The sequence below is a fragment of the Mixophyes fleayi genome, chromosome 1 (genome assembly GCF_038048845.1).
Source record: "Mixophyes fleayi isolate aMixFle1 chromosome 1, aMixFle1.hap1, whole genome shotgun sequence".
Taxonomy (NCBI): domain Eukaryota; kingdom Metazoa; phylum Chordata; class Amphibia; order Anura; family Limnodynastidae; genus Mixophyes; species Mixophyes fleayi.
The window spans coordinates 446911027-446932290 of record NC_134402.1 but is presented as its reverse complement, the minus strand read 5'-3'; the positions used below and the strand labels follow the sequence as shown (position 1 = coordinate 446932290).

Sequence of the window (21264 nt, the reverse complement as noted above, 5' to 3'; positions counted from 1 at the left end):
AACACACAAGCCTCTATCAGAAGTGCTGAACTTCAAACTCAAAAATGGTCCATGTCCCAAACAACAGGGTCATGCATCATAAATCTGTGGCTCTTTCCAACTACCAGTCAGAAGGATCTGTCTGTACTACTGTGTAAGAATCCAGAAGTACTATCGGAGGACAGGTTAATGTTACAGATCGTCTTACATAGAAACGGAAATTACACTACACACCCAACATTTACATCACTTCTTTTAATTTTATTATTTTTTTTCAAACTTTTTTTTTTTCTGGGCAAATTATGCGCGGGGTGTTTGGATCAGCTGAGAGAATGCTGCCTTTGCTGTGTAGTTAAATGAGAAATGGGATCCTGATTATGCTGGTTACAATTTGTCCAAGAAGTTATCCAGGAGCGGGATGCCTTCCTTCAAACCTTTACGTTTCCTGGTTTCTACGACCACTTGGGCAGGGCGGGTGGTGGATTCCGTCGGGTCTCCGGGTAGGATCTGCCAGTGGTCAAACACACACTGAGGGAAGGCCTGGCCGCCCGTATTGGACCTGAGATCAGCAGTGAAACCTGTCGTAGGGGAGAGAAGAGGAGTCATGGAATCAGCTAAGCAAAATACACCTACGTAATTTCTACCTGATAATATGATCAAGCAAATCCATAGTACTCCTTATGTTTTCTATCCATTATAATACTTAACTATTTTCTTGCTACAAAGCCACCTTGGTTGAAGTGCAGGACCCCTCCATTAATTAGTAATAAAAAAGTAACTTTTTACATGAATTAATACATGGATTGTTCAGTGTAGCCCAGTCTCCTATGTGTCTGTGGATGACGGTCGCTTGCAGAGTCTCACACTCTCTCCCATATCCCAACCAACAGAAGGGCCTGACGAATGAAATCATAAGTGACTGAGAATGACACAGTCCTTTCCAATCAATGTAAGTCTACCTCCATATGCTTTGGGGACAGCCTATGCCTTGTGAAAACTGGACATAGATGAAAAACTGATTAAGGAACTACAAAAGGGTCTGCAAACAATGCAACAGTTAATTTAGGGCTCAAGGACGCATCAGATTTTTGAAAAATGGCCACACATTGAAGCCCTCATTTATACTCTTCAGCCTATATTCACGTTGTCTTGTAAAACGAGTAGTGATAGACTGAATGCGAGAGGGTGAAATGGAAAGAGAGTGTTCTGTTATGCTAACTGGAATGTAGTGCTGAGGTTAAGATATTGGCCTAGATGTTACTTACTTTTGGGGGTCTAGAAACAAATTTAACCAAAACAATCCTGCTCAGACCATCATGTAAGTCCCCCTGAAGGGGAGTTTGTAGTAAGGTGAAAAGCTCATCCTCGACTGAGGCCCCCCAAAGACCAGAAAACTTGGGTTGACGGGCAATCTAGAGGCTGAATGGTACAGTGTTAATTATAATCCACCTTCGGTTTTTAGTTAGTGGCTTGGTTTCAACTCCTGCACTAGCACTAGGTCTTCCAGGCTTCTACTGCTGCCATAAGACTGACACCTCGACAATTGTAATTAAAAACACCTGTAGAAAAGAATGCTCAAATACAGTGCGCCATTCTTGAGTGCACGCCTTCTCATAGAGCAAGGGATGGATGGACACAGTACTTCTTAACCCTAGCAGTCTGCACCCCTGCATTGTGTAACACGTAGCAGAAATAGAGCTTTACTAGACATTTAATTCCTCCAAATAACCTTATCCATATAGATTCAGCAATGTTTAGTAACGGGATCTGGAAGAACGTACCGAAGGACTCATTGACTGGAAGAAAAGCTTTTACAACAAACATGGGTGTTCCAGCAACTTGAGATTCCTCAAAGACATGTCCACGCTTCCTGTTCAGCACACCGTAGATACCACCAACCACCTGCTCCGGGCACTGCGCAGATAGGATACAGAGGTCAGCTTCTGTGTACATTTAAATCATTAAATCAATGTTATACAGAACAGAAAGTCTAAATCAGTAGCTGCCAGAGAAATGAGATCAGACCAACAGGCCGATGACAAGTTACCCTACAGTATCCATGCATGGACAGGTCCAGTCACTCAGCCTGAGCTCCCAGCAACTTTGTCTGTGATCAATGTGGCCACGACGTAGGCGGCATCATTGGCTGGATCCAGTCACTCAGCACTTAGATCTTGTGACCTGATCACACGGGGCCAGCCAAGTGCCAGAATGTCTCAAATGTCAAATCTAGACATAAACAACCCGATTCACGTTGGACGCAACCTGCATGCAACTAGCGTTTACAAAGAAGGAAGAGCACGGAACTTGTGCCTAGTTACGACTGTAGATCTAGGCGGAAATCAAGATACGTTTCCATTTGAATCTGGTGCAACTACCTGGCCCTTACCTGTATCTCCACTAGGTAGATGGGCTCCATCAGTCTGGGCTGGGCAGTAAGGGCAGCGGCATAGAGCACTCTCCTGGCTGTGGGGATGATTTGTCCACCTCCTCGATGAATTGCGTCCGCGTGCAGGGTGACATCGTGAATGTCAAACCTCGCACCTCTCATGTTCTCTTCACACAAAACTCCCTGCACAGAGACATTGAAATCCATATTTAACTGCTGTTCTATTCAGTACAAAAAGAAAATATAGGTGATCTGACATAGTGGAGAACACAGGATAAGTGACTTTGCATTCTGTATATTGAATGGGTTTGGCTCTTTCGGCCACCATGGTCGTCATGACTTTAAGATTATTAAAGGATATCTCCACTGAAAAATGGTGGACTGCACTGACTACTGCTTCCATCCAGTCTCCTACGTCTGGGTTCCTTCACTGGAACAGATCAAACTGACTGAATGTACCTCCTATGCGGGCCACACATGAACGCTACTTGTAGTATTTTTGGTCCGACCAGCAATTGACATATTGTTCTATAAGAGCTTATGTAGGACATTTCACATCCTCTCAGCGAAACACTAACAAGGCTGCAATCACACAAATAGGCAGCAAAATAAGGGCTACGGGTAGAATTACTTGTTATCTTCTGCAGATAAAGGAAGAAGGTAACCCTTCTTCTAACCTATTGACTAGCGTATTAAATTTACAATACTTCTGCGTCAAGTATTTTCCGATCATCAGTCTCAGCCTGGATTCAATGTCTTAATGGCTTAAAACAATATGAATTTTATTGAATCGTTTAATGCCAGGTTGTTGATTCAGGTTAGAAATGAAATCAAAATGCAGTTACGGAGCAGCAGGTTTATTGTTTTTCTATCCTGAGACTATTGTCTACAACTCAGTTTAAGCTTTTTCACCTCCTGGATCAACAGCAATCAACAATGGGCATTTACAGCTAGTGAATGACTGAACTTGACAGACTTTGTCGGACAGTTCAGCACCACTTCTCTATATAGGTCACAATTCCCTATCCTACAGCGGGTAACTAGTGGAGTTATCTCCATATTTGTTGGCACAAACATCAGAACGGCAGACAATGGTGAAGAACTTGCCTCTTTGGTGGCCCACTGGAATCCGGCAACAACACTGTCCTTTATTTCATTGAGATACTGGACACCTTTTGTGACATCTACCAAGATGTTGGGTCCTGTTCCATCAGGGCCAAAACACCAGATCTTTCTGGCCTCTGCCACATCCCACTCGTACTTTTCTGCCAGGTAACGGGCACGCTGTTTCAGCTCTTGCCGGGAACCGACGTCTCCTTTGTCAACGTCTTCCGCCAAGCCGTCAGGGAAGGGTCTGGCTTTCATATATAGACGGTTGTGCTTATTGGGGGATTTGGACAAGCAGAGTTGGTTGGATTCCTCACTCACTGTCTCCCTGTATGATACAACAGGGTCTGATTTCTATACGGGAACAATAAAACTTAGTCAGTGACATAAAACACAAATACACACTGCAAACTGAAATTTATCAACTTTATGCTCATCTAATTAATAAACTGAAAACAAGATAGGAAAATCACAATAAATAACTGGTGTTGTTCAATAGGAAAACTTAATGGTTTATAGGGAGTACGTCCATCATTAAATTTATTTTGTATCAGCCAGAGGTTGTATATTAGCGAACACTAAAGGCAAAACATGAACATATAAGAGTGGAAACGGATAACTGTTCCTGTGCTTCCTTTCTCACCTCTTCCAAACAGCTTTCCATTCCTTCTGTAGCCTTGTTCACAGTCCAAGTTGGACTGGGGAACTTCAGCAAGCAAGCTCAGGGGTCAGTAGTGACATTTACTTGGAACACCTACAGAAACCTTTCAATGCTTTTCCTCTACCAATTATATAAATGTCTTTCTACGTGGCCATTAAGACCAGCAGAGAAACAGAAAGACACAGCAAATAGACTATAGGTTAAATGCCAACTTGTGACCAGCGGCGAAGTCGTACTTTCTTCAGCAACGACAGTGTAAAACTGGGCTCATACCTTGATAGGAATACATGCATGATCTTCTTCAAGATCTTTAAGGCAGATTTCTAAGTGTAACTCCCCGGCACCTGCAACGATGTGTTCTCCAGACTCTTCTATTATACACTAAACAGATAGAAAGGACCACATTTTACAACTCCGCAAATGCAACATCATCCAAAATCATCAAAAATGAACAAGACAGGTCAGGTTTGCAGTCTATGGACCCAGAATTCATGGTCCTAGAACTAGTGCAGTAGATTAATGAGGATATTAGTGACCGTTAATCATAATTATGTAAAACAAGCGGTGCCACCAGATTTTTAGAGGAGAATGTAAAAAGTAGGTGGTGCAGATAACAGACGTATAAATGCAAAATGTTAGGGAATTGTTAATTAAAACGATCTGCAAATATTATTGTATTACTAAGACGGCTGCATTTAAGATGTGCGTGTTGGAGACGGTTATTCCAGCTAAGATGTTACACAGAAGTGCTGCGTGGTAAACGGCCCATTGTACAATGTTGTTGGGATCTCCGGACCCTACCTGAACCATAGGATCAGACTTGGCCAGACGTTTCAAGCCTTCCACCAGCTTCGGGAGGTCGGCGGGATTTTTTGCCTCCACAGCCACACGAACGACAGGACTGACGCTGAACTTCATCACTCGCATGTTGTGGGCGTGTTCAAAGGTGGTGATGGTGCCGGTCTTCACCAAGAACTGGTCCACGCCAACGAGGCCAACTATGTTTCCACAAGGAACGTCCTCGATGGGCTCAACGTAACGACCCATCATCAGGATGGTCCTGGGAGTTAAGAAGGTAAAAGAATGTGTTATGGACATTATAGTCTATAGATGGAGGTTGGAATGTACAATAGGGCAGCATACGTGACCCTGTATTTGAGTGCTGGTATGTGCCATGCACCACATTGGAAATATGCTTCACATGGGTCTAAAACAAGCTTCCAAGAGTCCATGATCAGCCTAAATGGTCACCTCTTGAACATTGGTATATTAGAATTAGGCACCAGGCTTCTGTGCACAACCAAATGGCAGATACCTTCCTTCAGGCATGTCGGCAATAAGTGGCCACAAAGGCGGTTTCCCTTCATGCTAATGATTAAATGCTTCCCCAATACGTCCAGCACTCAGTGCTGCTTAGGAGAACACCCAGAGTATTTATGTGTACGGGGGAGACGGAGGGGAGAGCAGACAGCAGTTTACCAGCCAGTCAGGTCAGTACACTCTCCTGGCAGCTTGTGGCTTCATCTTACCTCCAAGGGTGAGTGATAGGGTCACACGGCAGGAGAGGAAGGAGAAGAGACCAGGACCCCACTCTGCAACACTCTGGGTGTCAGACACAACCTGGTCATTCAAGTACAGAAACTCTTTGTAGTCATAATCACCTAACTAAACGGATATAAAGACCAAGCAAAGATCTGATCCACACTTCCCATGCTGAGAGCACAAATACCTGGCTCATCCCAGAAGGACTCAGGGGACCCTAATCTTTGGACTTAACCCCCTTAATAAATCTGTGTGCCCCAGATGGCTAATGGAGAAAATATGTTTGTAGATAAAACGTGCAAAAAGGATCCTATAATTGTTAGCAGTTGTATGGTCTTCAGAGGAGACAAAGTTCTGCTGGTGAACGTACCTCTGAATAGGCTTCAGATAGAGATCTTCCTTCTTCCCTGGAGTGTAGTTGGGACCCATAATACGCACTTTCTGTCCTGTCGAGACAATCCCGGAAAATACGCGGCCGAAGGCGTAGAAACGTCCCTTGTCAGATGTGGGCACCATCTTAGAGATGTACATCATTAGAGGACCTTTGGGGTCGCAGGCTTTCACACCTATGTAATATCATAAAGAAAAGTTGTGTTCAAACTCCAGGATATCTCCAGATCTTTCCACAAACACAATACTATTTATGAACAAGTGTCTTACAGAACAGAATATCCTGGCAACAAGAATATGAATCACCTCTGTATTACAAGGCTCTAACACTTTGCTACACTGTACACTAAAGCGAACAAGGGGTAAACATATCAAACCATCTGAAAATGAAAAGTGGAGGTGTTGCCCATAGCAACCAATCTATTCTAGATTCTAGTGCTTTTTAGAATGTACTAGATAGATAAATAGAATCTGATTGGCAACACCTCTACTTTTCCATTTCAGAAGGTTTGATACATTTACAGTCGAGATAAGAAATTGTTCCGTACCCAACAATGTGTATCTAACAATGCCTGTGTTTTGAAGTGTCCCAGGTGGCGACCTTACCCATAGCAGCCTCATCATCTCCCGGCCCCTCGTACAGCAATTCACACCGGTACTTCTGCGCCGTCACGGGGGAAGGCAGGTGGATTGTGATCATCTGCAACAAGGCTTCTCCAGCCGGCAGCCAGCGCCTCATGACGGCCTGCAGCACAGGAATACAGAATGACACGTGCCCGGGACTGAACGCTTTATCACCAAAGGAGGAAAGAAATCAGAAGTAGCATTCTTCAGCGTCCAGGTACCACAGGCAGGATGTAAGAGGAACGTCAACGATACACAATCTCAGCTGGCACCGTGCACTGGACATATCTATAATCCAGGTTACCCCTACCACACCAGGGTTACCCCTACCACACCAGACTCCGGACCTTACAAAAGATTTATAAACCTGACTGTTAACCATAATATAATTTCACCAGTGCTGGAGTAAAAAAATATTTTTTATTAATGGTTAATGGAACCCACAGTCTCCTTGCTGAACACCTTATTCTCTTTTAGTAATTATTAGTTTACAGAGCTCTCTAGAAAATGTGCTCCCCAAGCAGTTATAAGATTACATGTAGTTTCTTTCTGTATTTGCTTCACAGTTCCAACAAATAATTTCTTACAGGAACTACACCCCTGCTTATCCCCTCACTCTCACCCCCTCCCAAACGCTTATTCAGCACCATGTGACAAATCGGAGCTGCCAGCCACAAATTCTGGCAAACTCCATGGTAATAAGTACCCAATATAATGTGCTCCTGGGGTCATATTCTCACCATTATTCACACCATCTTCTGCAGGTGCCACTTACACATTGGTGCCAGGCAGAGCTAGTGATAGCAATATATCATTACACAGACCTGCGTTACTTCCATTTATACAAAGGGAAGGGGTTTAATATGAAGACAATCTGCCTCTTAGATCAGGAACGTCCAACAGATGTCCCCCTGGAGCCGGATGTGGCCCCGCAGAGCTTTCCTCCAGCTCCATTTAAAGGATCATTTCACTAGGAACCAGTGACATCACAAAGTAGTTCGGTGATATCACTGGTCCTTTGGGAATGGATAGGCTGCGCTTTCAGCGTTGTCATTGGTTCTTGGAGAATTCCGACATTGCCCAAAAAATGTCTGCTTCCATTCTGTGCAGACAACAGGTGTACTTTAAGCATTAAATGTGGCGTAGAGACTGGTAAATATTCCATAGTCCCACTGAAGATCCTACTAGCAATGTAGAATGCCACTGTATTGCAAACTGATATTTTAAAATCTTAAAATTGGGAATGGTTCGGTCCAATTCATGTTCTGAATAATGAGTGAGAATATAACCCCGTTATCGCTGTACCCCACTTGTCGAATATGGTCACACCTTTGTCGGATATGGAATCCTGAAACCCGGGGGAGGGACGTCTGCTTACGCCTGGGGGGGTCCATGGATGAGAAATGCAAGAGTGCCTGAAATAAAATGTCCTCCTGCCTGCCACTAAGAATTATTACTGCTGACGTCCTAGACGGGGAGAAGAACAGACACGGAGAAATCACACATTAGACATAATCCACCTGGAATAAAGGTGTGATTAGTATACATGAGGTCCTCACGGATCTCTGGATAATCCCAGAATAAGGGCTGAACTGAAAGAGAACGGTTAGAGAAGAAAGAAGGGAAAGGACAGGAATTATCAGCCATAACAGATGTAGAGTATGGGTTAGATATACTGTAAAAGCTTCTCTCTCACTTAACGACATAACAAAAGATTTTTAAGCATGTTACTACAATGGGGTGTCAACGCTTATTGTATTTATTTTAAGTGATGTTTGTCTTTTCCTTTTCAACTGCCTACGAGCAAGGCTCCATAGATTGAATTGAACATAGACCTACAAATTCTTGTCTCCATGCTGTTTCACTTGGCATATGAACATTAATTCATATAGAGGCACATTACACACACGTGCCTCTGTCTACAAGGAAGTTCATACAATTACAGTTTACTGTGAAGTTTGTTGTAGACAGGTGTACTAGAGTATACTAATAAACCTGTATGCATCTTAAGAAAAATCCCCGAAACATTGTGTTGTTCTGTGTACCTGTCGGTAGTGAAATAAAGCATCTCAAATGAGCATACAACTATGGCCGCCTGTATCGTGTGTAGCCCCGAATGATTTATTAACTGGGCACGGACTTGGGAGCAACACTAACTCCTAAAGTAAGGGACTGGGAATATCCACATAGTGCAATGGTGAGGACACTTGTAAAACAGATCCTACCTGGCAGTTGGAGAGGGTAAGATAGAGGAGGAGATTAATTCTTAATATGACCCGCCTCCCGCCGTGGAGCATAACTCCAGAGTGCAGTCGTCCGTGCTCCCCCCCTCCTTAAAGCTAAGGGAAGATATTGATTCCCATTTGGGCACGCTGACCCTGATATTCTGCTCCAGTGGAAGGACCCATTACCTTGAGGAGCTGTTTCCCTTCCTTCTCCCGGTCTTCCACATCCAACTTGATGTCCAGTTTCTCGATCAGTTTGGCAGTTTCCTCTTTCTTGAAGTTCATGATGGCGTCAAATACCTACAATTCAAGTGCATGCTGGTCTCAGTACAACATCTATATTATGGCCTAAATACACTGAACTTTTAAAAAGGCAACATTAAATTTACCCAATACCTTAAAGATGGGGTCCAGGATAAGCTGGCTGAACGTCCGCGGTAACTTCTTCCCGTCGGCACTGGTTGCAGATTTGCTAAATTTGCCTGCGGCTGGGTCAAAATACCTAAAGACGCAAGTGTCACAAGACATAAGTTCTTAGCAACATTAACTACACAAGAGGGGATAAAGTGTAACGGCTACACACGAAGCAGGCAGCTGATAATGTAGCCTATCAATTCACTAGGAATAGGTACATTATAAGGTGCTACCAAGACTAAAACACTAGAGCTTTACATGAGCATTATCTCACCATGGATAGACACTATAGACGGTGAGCCGTCAACAGAGACAGCAACGAAGTACAAGCATTTGATGTCTCCATCATTATCTCATAGTCTCCACCGAGTATTTTATTGCTGCCCATGTGACGTCATCGGTGGCGTGGTACAAGATCTTTATGCTGCTCTCTTCCCTGGAAAACCTATCGGCAAGCCCTTAAAGCTCTAAAAATGTAGTCAGATCTGTTTTATTTAAACGAAAAAGGTCAGCGAAGCCTGGTATAATTACTATAGCACTATCCATCTGTCCATTTCTAGTGCAAAAGTTGCAATAATCTGTCTGTATTTCATGTTTCTAGCTACAAGAACGGCACAATTTTTTCAATACAGGGTCTGGTGGAACTGTTGCTATTGGTGTCTATGGGGATAGGTTATTGTTGCATAGTAGTGTTATGCTACTACGTACTTGTCTCCCCACAATTTCTTCATCATCTCTTCCACTTTCCTCGCTCGCTCGGCCGGGGGGAGCCGCGCCTTTTCGCCTTTGGCGGAGAATTTGGCAACGTACATCTCTGCAAATTGCTTGAGGGTGAAGGCCCAGCCGTGCAGACCAGAGCCAAAGCCAACAGTGCCAATCACTGGGTCGATCTATGGGGTAACACAGGGTTTGTGGGTGACAGCACAGAAGGAATCATTCAGAACTCTCCAAATTCAAACCGGCTAATTAAGCAGCTAATCAGAACATTAACTTATTGAAAAGGTACGAAAATCTTGTGTGAAAAATAAATTAAAACTTTGATACTATACAGACTGGTCAGGGTGATGAAAATAAAACAAGTCTTTTAGGAAATTGCCCAATCATGAAAGGACAAAGATATTCACACAACAAAGAAAAGGTAGATAATTAAATGGGAAAGTGAGACATCATTATATTTACTGCAAAACCGCTTCCGAAAATGTTCCGAAAGCTGAATAAACAAAGGCAGTTTTAACCTCTTTAAGTAGTTTTCATCTTAATGACTGGAATTATTTTTGTACTATGTTGGGTTGGGAATAATGGGTTTTACGCATACTTCATCTAATTAAGCCAACTGTGTACTGTTTTATTCAGAAGAGATAGTGCTTTCAATTGGCAGCATATTGGATTAAGTATCTTTATTTTATGGGCATAGAACGAAATCACAGAAAGAAAACCCCAACAAAAAACATTTACGCTTTTACTGAATTCTTCCCATTTTGTGCAACCCCAGAGACTTTCCTCCAACTTTGATCAGAGATCTCCCAAGTATGTAAAATAAAAAATACAGCTGGAAACCAGAATGACGCAGAAGGTCGATCTAAGATTTGATGCCTGTTCTAAATCGGGAGCACAGACCACGGTGAGCAGCTCACAGTGGTGCTTACCATAATATTCCCCATGGGCCCCGTCTCTCCCTCTCCGTACGTAGAGATGATGACGTTGACGTTCTCCACTATCCTCTGGAAGGTCAGGTACAATTCCTCTGGCACCAGCTGAAGCTCCAGCAGCGCCCGGTCCATTTTGTTCATCATGAGGACGGGTTTGATTCGTTCGGCGATAGCCTGCCGCAAGACGGTCTCAGTCTGAACACAAACACCTGAAAGAGACGTAGAAATAGCAGGAGACGGCGGCTCAGTGCTGGCACAAGCAGGATGTAACCGTATCACCACACAAGGGGGCTAGACAATCTGCTGCTTGGTACACACTTATACATAGGGATACATGGGAGTAAACAGACACATGGAACTGGTAAACGTTTGTAAGAGATATAAACAGGGTATAGACTCGGACAGCAGACACCATTTTACATTAATAAAATGGGTGATTTTAAAAATTATTTCATTAGGGTTTTTTGCTGATGAAAATAACTTTAGGAAACACGTAAACGTTATTATTATAAATGTTTTGCTTACTTTTGGCTGATGGCCTGCAGTTACAAATGTAAAAAGAGAACCACCAATCACAATTAGTAATTAATTAATGAAAGGCCGACAGCTGATCAGTGCGGGACCCTGCAGTCAGGTACATTTACACCGATTCAAATACACAATATCTTTATTAATAAACAGTTTTACGAACAAAGCAGTTTTTATGTTCAACATAGAATATAAGGGCAGATAAGAACCGCTTGGCCCATCCAGTCTGCCCATTTTTTAACCTATGATAACCTCAAACCCTATTTGATCTTTTATTCTTTGTAAGGATATCCTTATGTCTATCCCAAGCATGTTTAAACTGCTCTACTGTATTAGCCTCTACCACCTCTGATGGGAGGCTATTCCGCTTAACAACTACTCTTTCTGTGAAGTAGTTTTTCCTCAGATTCCCTCTGAACCTACTTCCCCCCAGTGTCAGTACATGTCCTCATGTTCTAATACTTCTCTTCCCCCCCAGTGTCAGTACATGTCCTTGTATTCTAATACTTCTCTTCCCCCCAGTGTCAGTACATGTCCTTGTATTCTAATACTTCTCTTCCCCCCAGTCTCAGTACATGTCCTTGTGTTCTAATACTTCTCTCCCCCCCCAGTGTCAGTACATGTCCTCGTGTTCTAATACTTCTCTTCCCCCCAGTGTCAGTACATGTCCTCGTGTTCTAATACTTCTCTTCCCCCCAGTGTCAGTACATGTCCTCCTGTTCTAATACTTCTCTTCCCCCCAGTGTCAGTACATGTCCTCGTGTTCTAATACTTCTCTTCCCCCCAGTGTCAGTGCATGTCCTCATTTTCTAATACTTCTCTTCCCCCCAGTGTCAGTACATGTCCTTGTGTTCTAATACTTCTCTTCCCCCCAGTGTCAGTACATGTCCTTGTATTCTAATACTTCCCTCCCCCCCAGTGTCAGTACATGTCCTCGTGTTCTAATACTTCTCTTCCCCCCCAGTGTCAGTACATGTCCTCGTGTTCTAATACTTCTCTTCCCCCCAGTGTCAGTACATGTCCTCCTGTTCTAATACTTCTCTTCCCACCAGTGTCAGTACATGTCCTCGTGTTCTAATACTTCTCTTCCCCCCCAGTCTCAGTACATGTCCTCGTGTTCTAATACTTCTCTTCCCCCCAGTGTCAGTACATGTCCTCGTGTTCTAATACTTCTCTTCCCCCCAGTGTCAGTACATGTCCTCATGTTCTAATACTTCTCTTCCCCCCAGTCTCAGTACATGTCCTCGTGTTCTAATACTTCTCTTCTCTCCAGTGTCAGTACATGTCCTCGTGTTCTAATACTTCTCTTCCCCCCAGTGTAAGTGCATGTCCTCGTGTTCTAATACTTCTCTTCCCCCCAGTGTCAGTACATGTCCTCGTGTTCTAATAACTTCTCTTCCCCCCAATGTCAGTGCATGTCCTCGTGTTCCAATACTTCTCTTCCCCCCAGTGTAAGTGCATGTCCTCGTGTTCTTATACTTCTCTCCCCCACCCCAGTGTCAGTGCATGTCCTCGTGTTCTAATACTTCTCTTCCCTCCAGTGTCAGTGCATGTCCTCGTGTTCTAATACTTCTCTTCCCCCCAGTGTCAGTACATGTCCTCGTGTTCTAATACTTCTCTTCCCCCCAGTGTCAGTACATGTCCTCGTGTTCTAATACTTCTCTTCCCCCCAGAGTCAGAACATGTCCTCGTGTTCTAATACTTCTCTTCCCCCCAGTGTCAGTACATGTCCTCGTGTTCTAATACTTCTCTTCCCCCCAGTGTCAGTATATGTCCTCGTGTTCTAATACTTCTCTTCCCCCCAGTGTCAGTGCATGTCCTCGTGTTCTAATACTTCTCTTCCCACCAGTGTCAGTACATGTCCTCGTGTTCTAATACTACTCTTCCATTAAAGAATGTTTCCCTCTTGCATCTTGTTATAACCCTTGATATATTTGAAAGTTTCTATCATGAAACACAACATTGTCCACTACGATATGGACACAGACATTGGTTTATACACATTACTCAGCGACCGCTGCACTGCGACCAATTCTCACTCTACAGTTGGCATATAATATTCTAAAATCATCTCCTTGCAGAGGTGGAGTTTCCCCTTATTCATAATTCCCACTCTACACGGATGTTCGGGAGACTCTCGGAGGTGGGACTACCGGGAGAGCAGACCATTCTCCCGCATCATACAGGGTGCCACGAATCACATAATTGTGTCCCTGACGTCAGTGGGATAATAGCGCAAATCGTGGCGCCCTGGCCACTTCCAGGATCTCCCGGAGAGAAAAAATAAGAAGTAGGCAAATATGTCTTAATTAAAGAGGAATTTTGAATTCACTTTATCAATAACGTCCTATTTGGAGCATGTAATTAACGACTTGGTTGACAAATTAATCTACTGGAGAATTAATTATTGAGCTTACATCTAGACAACTCTGTCTTTTCACCTTGGGGTATTTTCTTTATATAACTATATAAAATGCTTTTTTTTAAAATATTGTTTAATACAAAAATGTAACCAGTGGTAAAACACTCGGTCTAAACCATAGACATTGTCTCAGGTTCATTTGTTAATTAGTTCCCATGTGCAGGCTATATGATTAACTATAGAGCATACACAGGCTCTCCATAAATGAAAAGTATACATTGAGTTGAGATTTACCATGGCTTTAATCAAACGAGAGAGATAACCACAAAAATATATTTATTAAAGTAGGCCAGAATATTGCATTATATTTTTTTTAATGTTACCTATGAGCATGCAAGCAATATTAACTTCATGAGGAAAGAGAAGGAGGGCGTAAGAGGAGATTCCTGCTCTGTTTTCAGTTATACACCAAACTGGAGAACTTACCGGATACACAATCAACCACTACAAGTGCGCCATCTGTAACTCTGAGCGCCGCCGTCACCTCTGAAGAAAAGTCTACGTGTCCGGGGGAATCTATCAAGTTTATGAGGAAACCAGAGCCATCCTTGCATTGCTTGATGAAAGCCAAGTCATTGTCCAAGAGTTCATAGTACAAGGAAATTGCCCTACAAGATCAATGCAAAATGCCATTAGCAACGCAATTAATTATTAATTAGCAGTTTGGAGGGGAGAGTCTGCTGAAACTCTCTGACATTATACCCCTCTTTGCTAGTACTGGGATTGTTGGTGCACACGCTCGCTGCTCACATGGACATGTAACACTTCCTAATACATACGTAACCGCCCATCTATGGACGGACACCCAAACCTGCAAGCGCAGGCTAGGATGGCCAGGTTGGAAAGCATGCCCCCTATTGGCACTGCAGGATTCAGACAGATGAGCCCAGCAGATTTGTGGTCAACCCCCTCTCCCTCCCCCAACACCCAATTTGGTCTGAAAACCAGAATACAGGCAGGTTTTCTAAATCTGGCTCTCTTCTCAGCATGCACTCGCAGGTTAGGCTGTCTGTCTGTAGATGGGCAGGTGCGTATTTATTTTGTTTTGGAGCGTTTGCTTGTCCTTTAATAAACCACTGAGAGGTCACAGAGCCAACATAAAACCACTTTAAAAAAATTAAATGAATTTTGACAATTGGATCGAGCATTTACCACTCCTGCGGGTTCTTCATCCTTCAGTTTGCCGGGTATATGCAGTAATCGGTCAACGCCTGAACCCTGCTGCCAGGTCAGAAGCCAGAATCTGCAGGAAGGGCGAGTGCTAGAGAGTGTATCCCGCAAACGATTACATAGAGGATAGTGGTTACATTTGGAAACTAAACCCTTTGGGTCTCTTTTGCATATTAATTCCCTAAAAAGAAAATAATCCACAAAATGTGGATTTATCCTTTAAATATGTCCACCATAGCAGGTGCTTCTCTGAGAAGAGAGAGTGACTGACAAGCTTGCTTGGGGGGTGGGGGGTCGGGGGACTCTAGTTTTAATTTTAATTATTAATGAATATATTATTAACAGGTGACATCCAGGGTCATGTATAATTAGCTTTCCAGTCCGCGATTACGTGCGGCTGTACGAGTCCCATTACCGCAACATCGCGGATTTCCGTGCGCACTCCATAGGGTTGTGAAGGGAAATCCGCGTTGTTGTGGTGCCATATTTTCACTTTACACGCGCAGCCGCCAGTGCCGGACCTAACTGAATACGCCCCTAGTCGGTTTAATTTCTTTTTTTCGGTCCGTTCCCTGTATTCCTCATATGTATTGTACATATCCCGCTGTATATTATGTTGGTCAGATCAGAGCGCACATACACATGTATTCATCAAGAGATATTTCTTCAGATCCGCTTGCACTCGAATACTTCTTTTTCATTAATCATTGTCCGATATAAATACATGTAACTTGGCCTGAAGGTTTTCTGCTAGACCTGAATGATGTATATAAGCTTCAAGGTTCATATCAGAGAATATCAACGGTGGAGTGAAATGGTCCTTTAATGTAAAGGGGACAACAGATATATTATTAGTTTTCCTTATACAACACACTGCTGTCAGATGCTTATTCCAGAGTGATTGGCCAATTTGCTTCAACGTGGATACAGAACACGTTGGTTGGGAAACTGTTGACTACATGAAAGCAGAGTCTAAAAATAATCAGCACTCGCTGTCTTGAACTCATTTCAATTCCTCAGGCTGCAGCTTGCAGGGAGAAGTTAAAAAAAGGGAGTGGAGGAGGCAGGGGAAGAGGACATCCATTCCTCCTAAAAAAAGAGACGGAGATATTCAATCTTCCAGCAGTGAGTTAGGGGAGGGGACGAAACTGGGCCTGACTCTGGAGTTCGATGACCAGCAGTCGGGATTCTAGTCTGCATTTGTGGTAGCTTAAGCAGTGTGTTACATAAATACAACCTGTGCAAAACAAACCACCAGATATATACGTCCAATTTGACAACACAGTATGAGGAAAAAAGCACGCACACATTAACCTAAAGACAACTAAGGAAATTATGCTTAACGTGATAAGAAACCCGAGCAGGAGACTAGCAAATCTCGAAGTATAATAGAAAACTTACGTAGGACCCAACGCATTCCGCAGACGACTGGCGGTACTTACGTGGATTTAATGGTGATGCAGCGTTCTTGTTCATCTTTGCGCGTGTCTGTGAAGCGCGTTTCGCCGGCTCTGGAAGAGGCGATGATGCCGGCTTTGCATACCAAGGAATCTGTCAGAGTGGATTTGCCATGGTCAACATGAGCAATTACAGACATGTTTCTAATGTTGGACTTCTTGTCCATGATCGCTCGGATCTGGTCTACCGTGAAGTTCACCTATGAGGAGAAATACAAGGACTTAGGTGAAGACTGATGTCAAAATAGAAATCTTTGTAGCCCTTGGTTCGGCCTTAAGCAATGAGCATCATTATAGTAATAAACAGGGTCAGTATTTTAAGGAGCGTTCTTTTGAATGCAGGGAAACGAGCCAGTGTCTGGTCAGGACGGGGGATCCCAGAGCTGTGCAGTGATTTAATTTAGCTGAACCCTCTCCGCACATACCCAACATTTCCTTAACTCTGCACTTATTAAGGAGGACCAAAAAATGAAACATTTATTTTAAAATACCAAATAAGCACCTGTGCACATATGTGAAAATGATTAATGGAAACATACTTTTCAGACTCCAAAGACTTCTACAGTCTGAATGTGACTTACAAGGGCGGCCACTGTGAGTGGTCCCTATATACAATGCACACACATTCCTATCATAGCTGCGGTCCCGGCTGAAGTACTTTAGTAAACTGCCCCAGTAAATCATAGCTTTTCTTCACGATAAAGAAATATAACGTGTAGAAAATACGATTATGCCATAAATGAAAGAAGAGGGTTTCGTTACAACTATAAAAAGGATTGTTATCAGCGTATATAGGAAGCCTTGACAAAGACCCGACAGACATAGGGTCGAAACGCGTTGGCTACCGTGGGCGCTGGACCGCCGTTACAGAGCTGATTGACATCTTTACTGAAAGCAGACAGAGGATATCAGCATGCTACACGCTGTTTGTTTTCCAGAGTTCTGGTAGGCGGACTTTCCCCTATTACATACGCTGCATTTGTGGATGGAAATTTTAATGTTTATGTTTGTGTATAGGATTTATTTTTAAGTCTTAATAAAAGATAAAACACTATATACCTCCTTATATCTCTCCTATACCCCCGGATTCGAATCACACTGAGAGGATTTTGATGCAAGGAGTGTTGACTGCATATGGGACCTGTGATATACCATCGTAATAGTGTTCCAATTTTTTCTGTATTGTGTGTGTTTTTGAACAATATTTCTCCTACCTATATATCCCCTATCTTTATCTTGCATGTTACATAGTTACATACATAGTTACATAGTTGATGAGGTTGAAAAAAAAAGACACCAGTCCATCAAGTTCAACCTATTTTGGATCTCCTGCGATCCTGCACTTATATTTGAAATTAATCCAGAGTAAGCAACCGCCAATCTGTTTCAATTGTGAAAATCCCCCCAGACCCAGTATTGCAGTCCTATTTTCACCCTATTTTCACTACTATCCTACATTTTAATTAACGGTCGTATCCCTGGATACACCTTTCCGCTAAAAAATTGTCTAACCCTTTCTTAAACATATCTATTGAATCTGCCATCACAACCTTCCCTGGCAGTGAATTCCATATCTTGACTGCCCTTACTGTAAAGAACCCCATCCTTTGCTGGTTGTGAAATTTCCTATCCTCTAACCTTAGAGGGTGACCGCGTGTCCTGTGTATAGTCCTTGAGGTAAAAAGTTCCCATGAAAGCTCTCTGTATTGACCCCTAATGTATTTGTACATAGTAATCATATCCCCTCTTAGACGTCTCTTTTCTAAAGTAAACATGCCTAAACTGGCTAACCTTTCCTCATAACTTAATGACTCCATACCCTTTATCAATTTTGTCGCCCTTCTCTGAACCCTTTCTAGTTCCAAATTATCTTTTTTATAGAGTGGTGCCCAGAACCGTGCGGCATATTCAAGATGAGGTCTTACCAACGATTTATACAGTGGCAAAATGACACTGTCTACCCTTGCATCTATGCCCCTTATTATGCATGCCATGTTAGTATTATGCTAATAATGGGGTTAAAATTTCACCTTGTTCTGGTGATTAAGGTGTGGTGATGTGATTCACACTGGGTGTGTGGGACACGTAATGTATTGTGTATATACACACTGATACCAATTTCTTTCTGTTTGAGGATTATTCCTTTCTGATGGTCTTGACTCCTTGGAGATATCGTTATATACCATTTGTATCAAAGACAAGAAAGAACTACTTGAAGAGACACCTATATATATACATATATATTGACTTGTACAGATCTGTTTATTCTTATATAATCAGCAAAAATATCCCACCCACTCAACCCCACGTTATTTTAATAGTCACAGAGGATCTCCATATAAATATATACCTTATACGGATCTCTGAAGTGATTTCTAATATCTTTAATAACTTACAGTAATAGGTATTGTTCCTTATTATAGACATTTTTCCTAATGATCACTGAAACGTTAGCACCAGAACTCGATGTCTACAGTTTAGGGTGCAGTTTATGGGGCGAGGTTTTCATTGTTGCTCTGTGCATTTTGTAATTTTGCATATAGTAATGATCACATGACACAATATGCTTCATTTTCATATTGTATCACTCGAGGGATACTGCAATTGTCTAAACACTGTGTGGGAAAAGAATGTGCGTCGCAAGTACGGGACAATCCCTCCTAATTGTGAGGGCAGCTTTCGGACAAAAGAAAGACACAGGTAATCAAGTTTACCCTTTGGAGGGCCGAGGAGTATGGGATATGGGGTTTGGTCGATCCTTTGCCCCTTACATAGGGACCCGAGGGGATGATTCGGTCCTATACTTAAAGCAGTCAGCATAAGTTCTGGTCTGTGATTAGAGGGGACCTTGTGTTGCATGTCCCCCCCCAAAAAAATATCATAGGCTAGGGCACACAGCCATGTTATGTAATAAGCTGGGGGGGTGTCGTAAAAAAGGGACTCCGGAGAGGTGGAGTAACTGTCAGCTCTTGGGAAGAACCATGAGATTTCCTAGTTACCACCTTGTGGTAGTGATGGGACCTCAAAACAACACATTGGTTGTAGCGATGTTTAGTCTTAAACATTAGCTCTAGAACAGATGTGTCTATATTTTTTTAAGTAAACTGGCTGCTTAAATATATAATACACTACTTCTGAAATCATCCTTATGGTTATCTAAATCTATGCTTACAGAAATATTATATATACATACACACACAAGTGGTGCAAAAATCATAAAGATGCAAACTTGTTATTGAAGAAAAAAACAAAACACGAAGCATTAACAATAAGCTAGTAACACTGTAATGGAACAGCTCACTGGCCCTATTGCCCACACAGAGCTATTTATTTATTTATTGAACTTGATTTGTAGCGGTACCAACAGGTTAATAGCGTAAACATATAAAATAACAAAAGCTGTACAAACAGCACAACATACATTGAAACTGGGAGTTTGTTTTGGGTTTTTTTGCAATATCGGAGTATACTATTGGGGTAGATTAATTATAGGCCTCACAACACCAAGGGGAAAAGACTATTGAACATGGGAGGAGAATATTAAAAAAATGTATCTGGAAATGGGGGTGTGGGGACCTCCAGTCCAGTGCACTTATAAATTAGCCCCAAAATTATCTCATTCGCGCTGTGAAGAAATAGTAAACTTGAAAGTAGCTGCTACTTTATCCTATTTCTGGTTTTAACTTTACCAGCCCTAAAGAAGAGGCGTTCTGAAGGAACCAACATAGCTCCAGTTATCAAATACTGTCTCACTATATGTCCACCATCATTAAGCATCGGAGGAGAAATCTAGCGATGGCAAGGAGACATTGGATCCTCCACACTGCAAGATTAAACATCGAACATCGGAACCATCTCACCGAAGATTCTGGTGAAACATCAAATGATTCCCATCCTTACCTCGGGCCTCATTAACCTAATTCCCAGGAATAATACCAGATCTGTTCTAGTGTTCAACATTCACTGACATGATATTTAATCCTGCATGTTAGAGGCATTTTTTCCAACAGCAAGTTCATTGAACAAAGATATTCAGTTATAACAATGAATAGAACCCAGACAAATTGGGCTGTTAATGTATTTTTCAAGGACGTCATTAATAACGGCATCTCATAGAACATTTCCTAAAGCACGGATATCGTACACCACCCACTGTAACACTGCAGGCTCAATTTAAAAACACATATGTATGTATGACCCAAAAATAGGGACTCTCACAGTTTACAGTTAGGACCACCCTAGTAGCAGAAGCGCCTTGAAGTGGCGGGTGGCTTATCATGCGTTTGAAAATGTGTGTAACCGAGAATTCTGCATTTTTATGTGCAAGTAGAATTGCAGCTCTTTTACTGTCATTTAAAGTGATCAATTGCTGAGTAAAATAAAAGTATAAATCACTACTTGCATTTTTGCTCTATTATTGTAAACAAAATGTGTCAGTGCTACTAGCGAGAATGGTGCGAGTTGCTGTACCGTACCAATCAGGCTGCACACGCGATATGGGACTCAAGTACTGACCAAGTTCATTAAATATTTTAGGTTTTTAAAAACAATGCCGTTTAGGTCTATAATACGCTGCGATAGTCCTGCATCAGTCATGGTATACTACGCTCTACTGAACGTTATTTTATTAGGGTGCGCTGTTGATGATTCAATGATGCCATAAGGGATATTAGGGGTTAGCAATTTAATAATCTCTTTTTTACCCAA

The 21264-nt window shown here is 42.4% G+C and overlaps 1 protein-coding gene across 1 annotated transcript in view; it reads right to left on the bottom strand.

Moving 5' to 3' along the window:
• Positions 1 to 219: 219 nt before the first annotated feature.
• LOC142101711 (elongation factor 2-like) overlaps positions 220 to 21264 on the bottom strand; it is a 22615-nt gene continuing 1570 nt past the window's right edge. Inside the window, exons 2-15 of the mRNA XM_075186098.1 lie at positions 16543 to 16757; positions 14357 to 14538; positions 10978 to 11189; positions 10040 to 10221; positions 9314 to 9419; positions 9104 to 9217; positions 6675 to 6813; positions 6049 to 6244; positions 4938 to 5196; positions 4410 to 4517; positions 3472 to 3829; positions 2369 to 2547; positions 1761 to 1893; positions 220 to 557 (exon numbers count right to left, since the gene is read on the bottom strand). Of these exons, the coding sequence (XP_075042199.1) occupies positions 364 to 557; positions 1761 to 1893; positions 2369 to 2547; positions 3472 to 3829; positions 4410 to 4517; positions 4938 to 5196; positions 6049 to 6244; positions 6675 to 6813; positions 9104 to 9217; positions 9314 to 9419; positions 10040 to 10221; positions 10978 to 11189; positions 14357 to 14538; positions 16543 to 16757 (2577 nt within the window). The 3' untranslated portion in view covers positions 220 to 363. The remainder of the gene's footprint in view (positions 558 to 1760; positions 1894 to 2368; positions 2548 to 3471; positions 3830 to 4409; positions 4518 to 4937; positions 5197 to 6048; positions 6245 to 6674; positions 6814 to 9103; positions 9218 to 9313; positions 9420 to 10039; positions 10222 to 10977; positions 11190 to 14356; positions 14539 to 16542; positions 16758 to 21264) is intronic.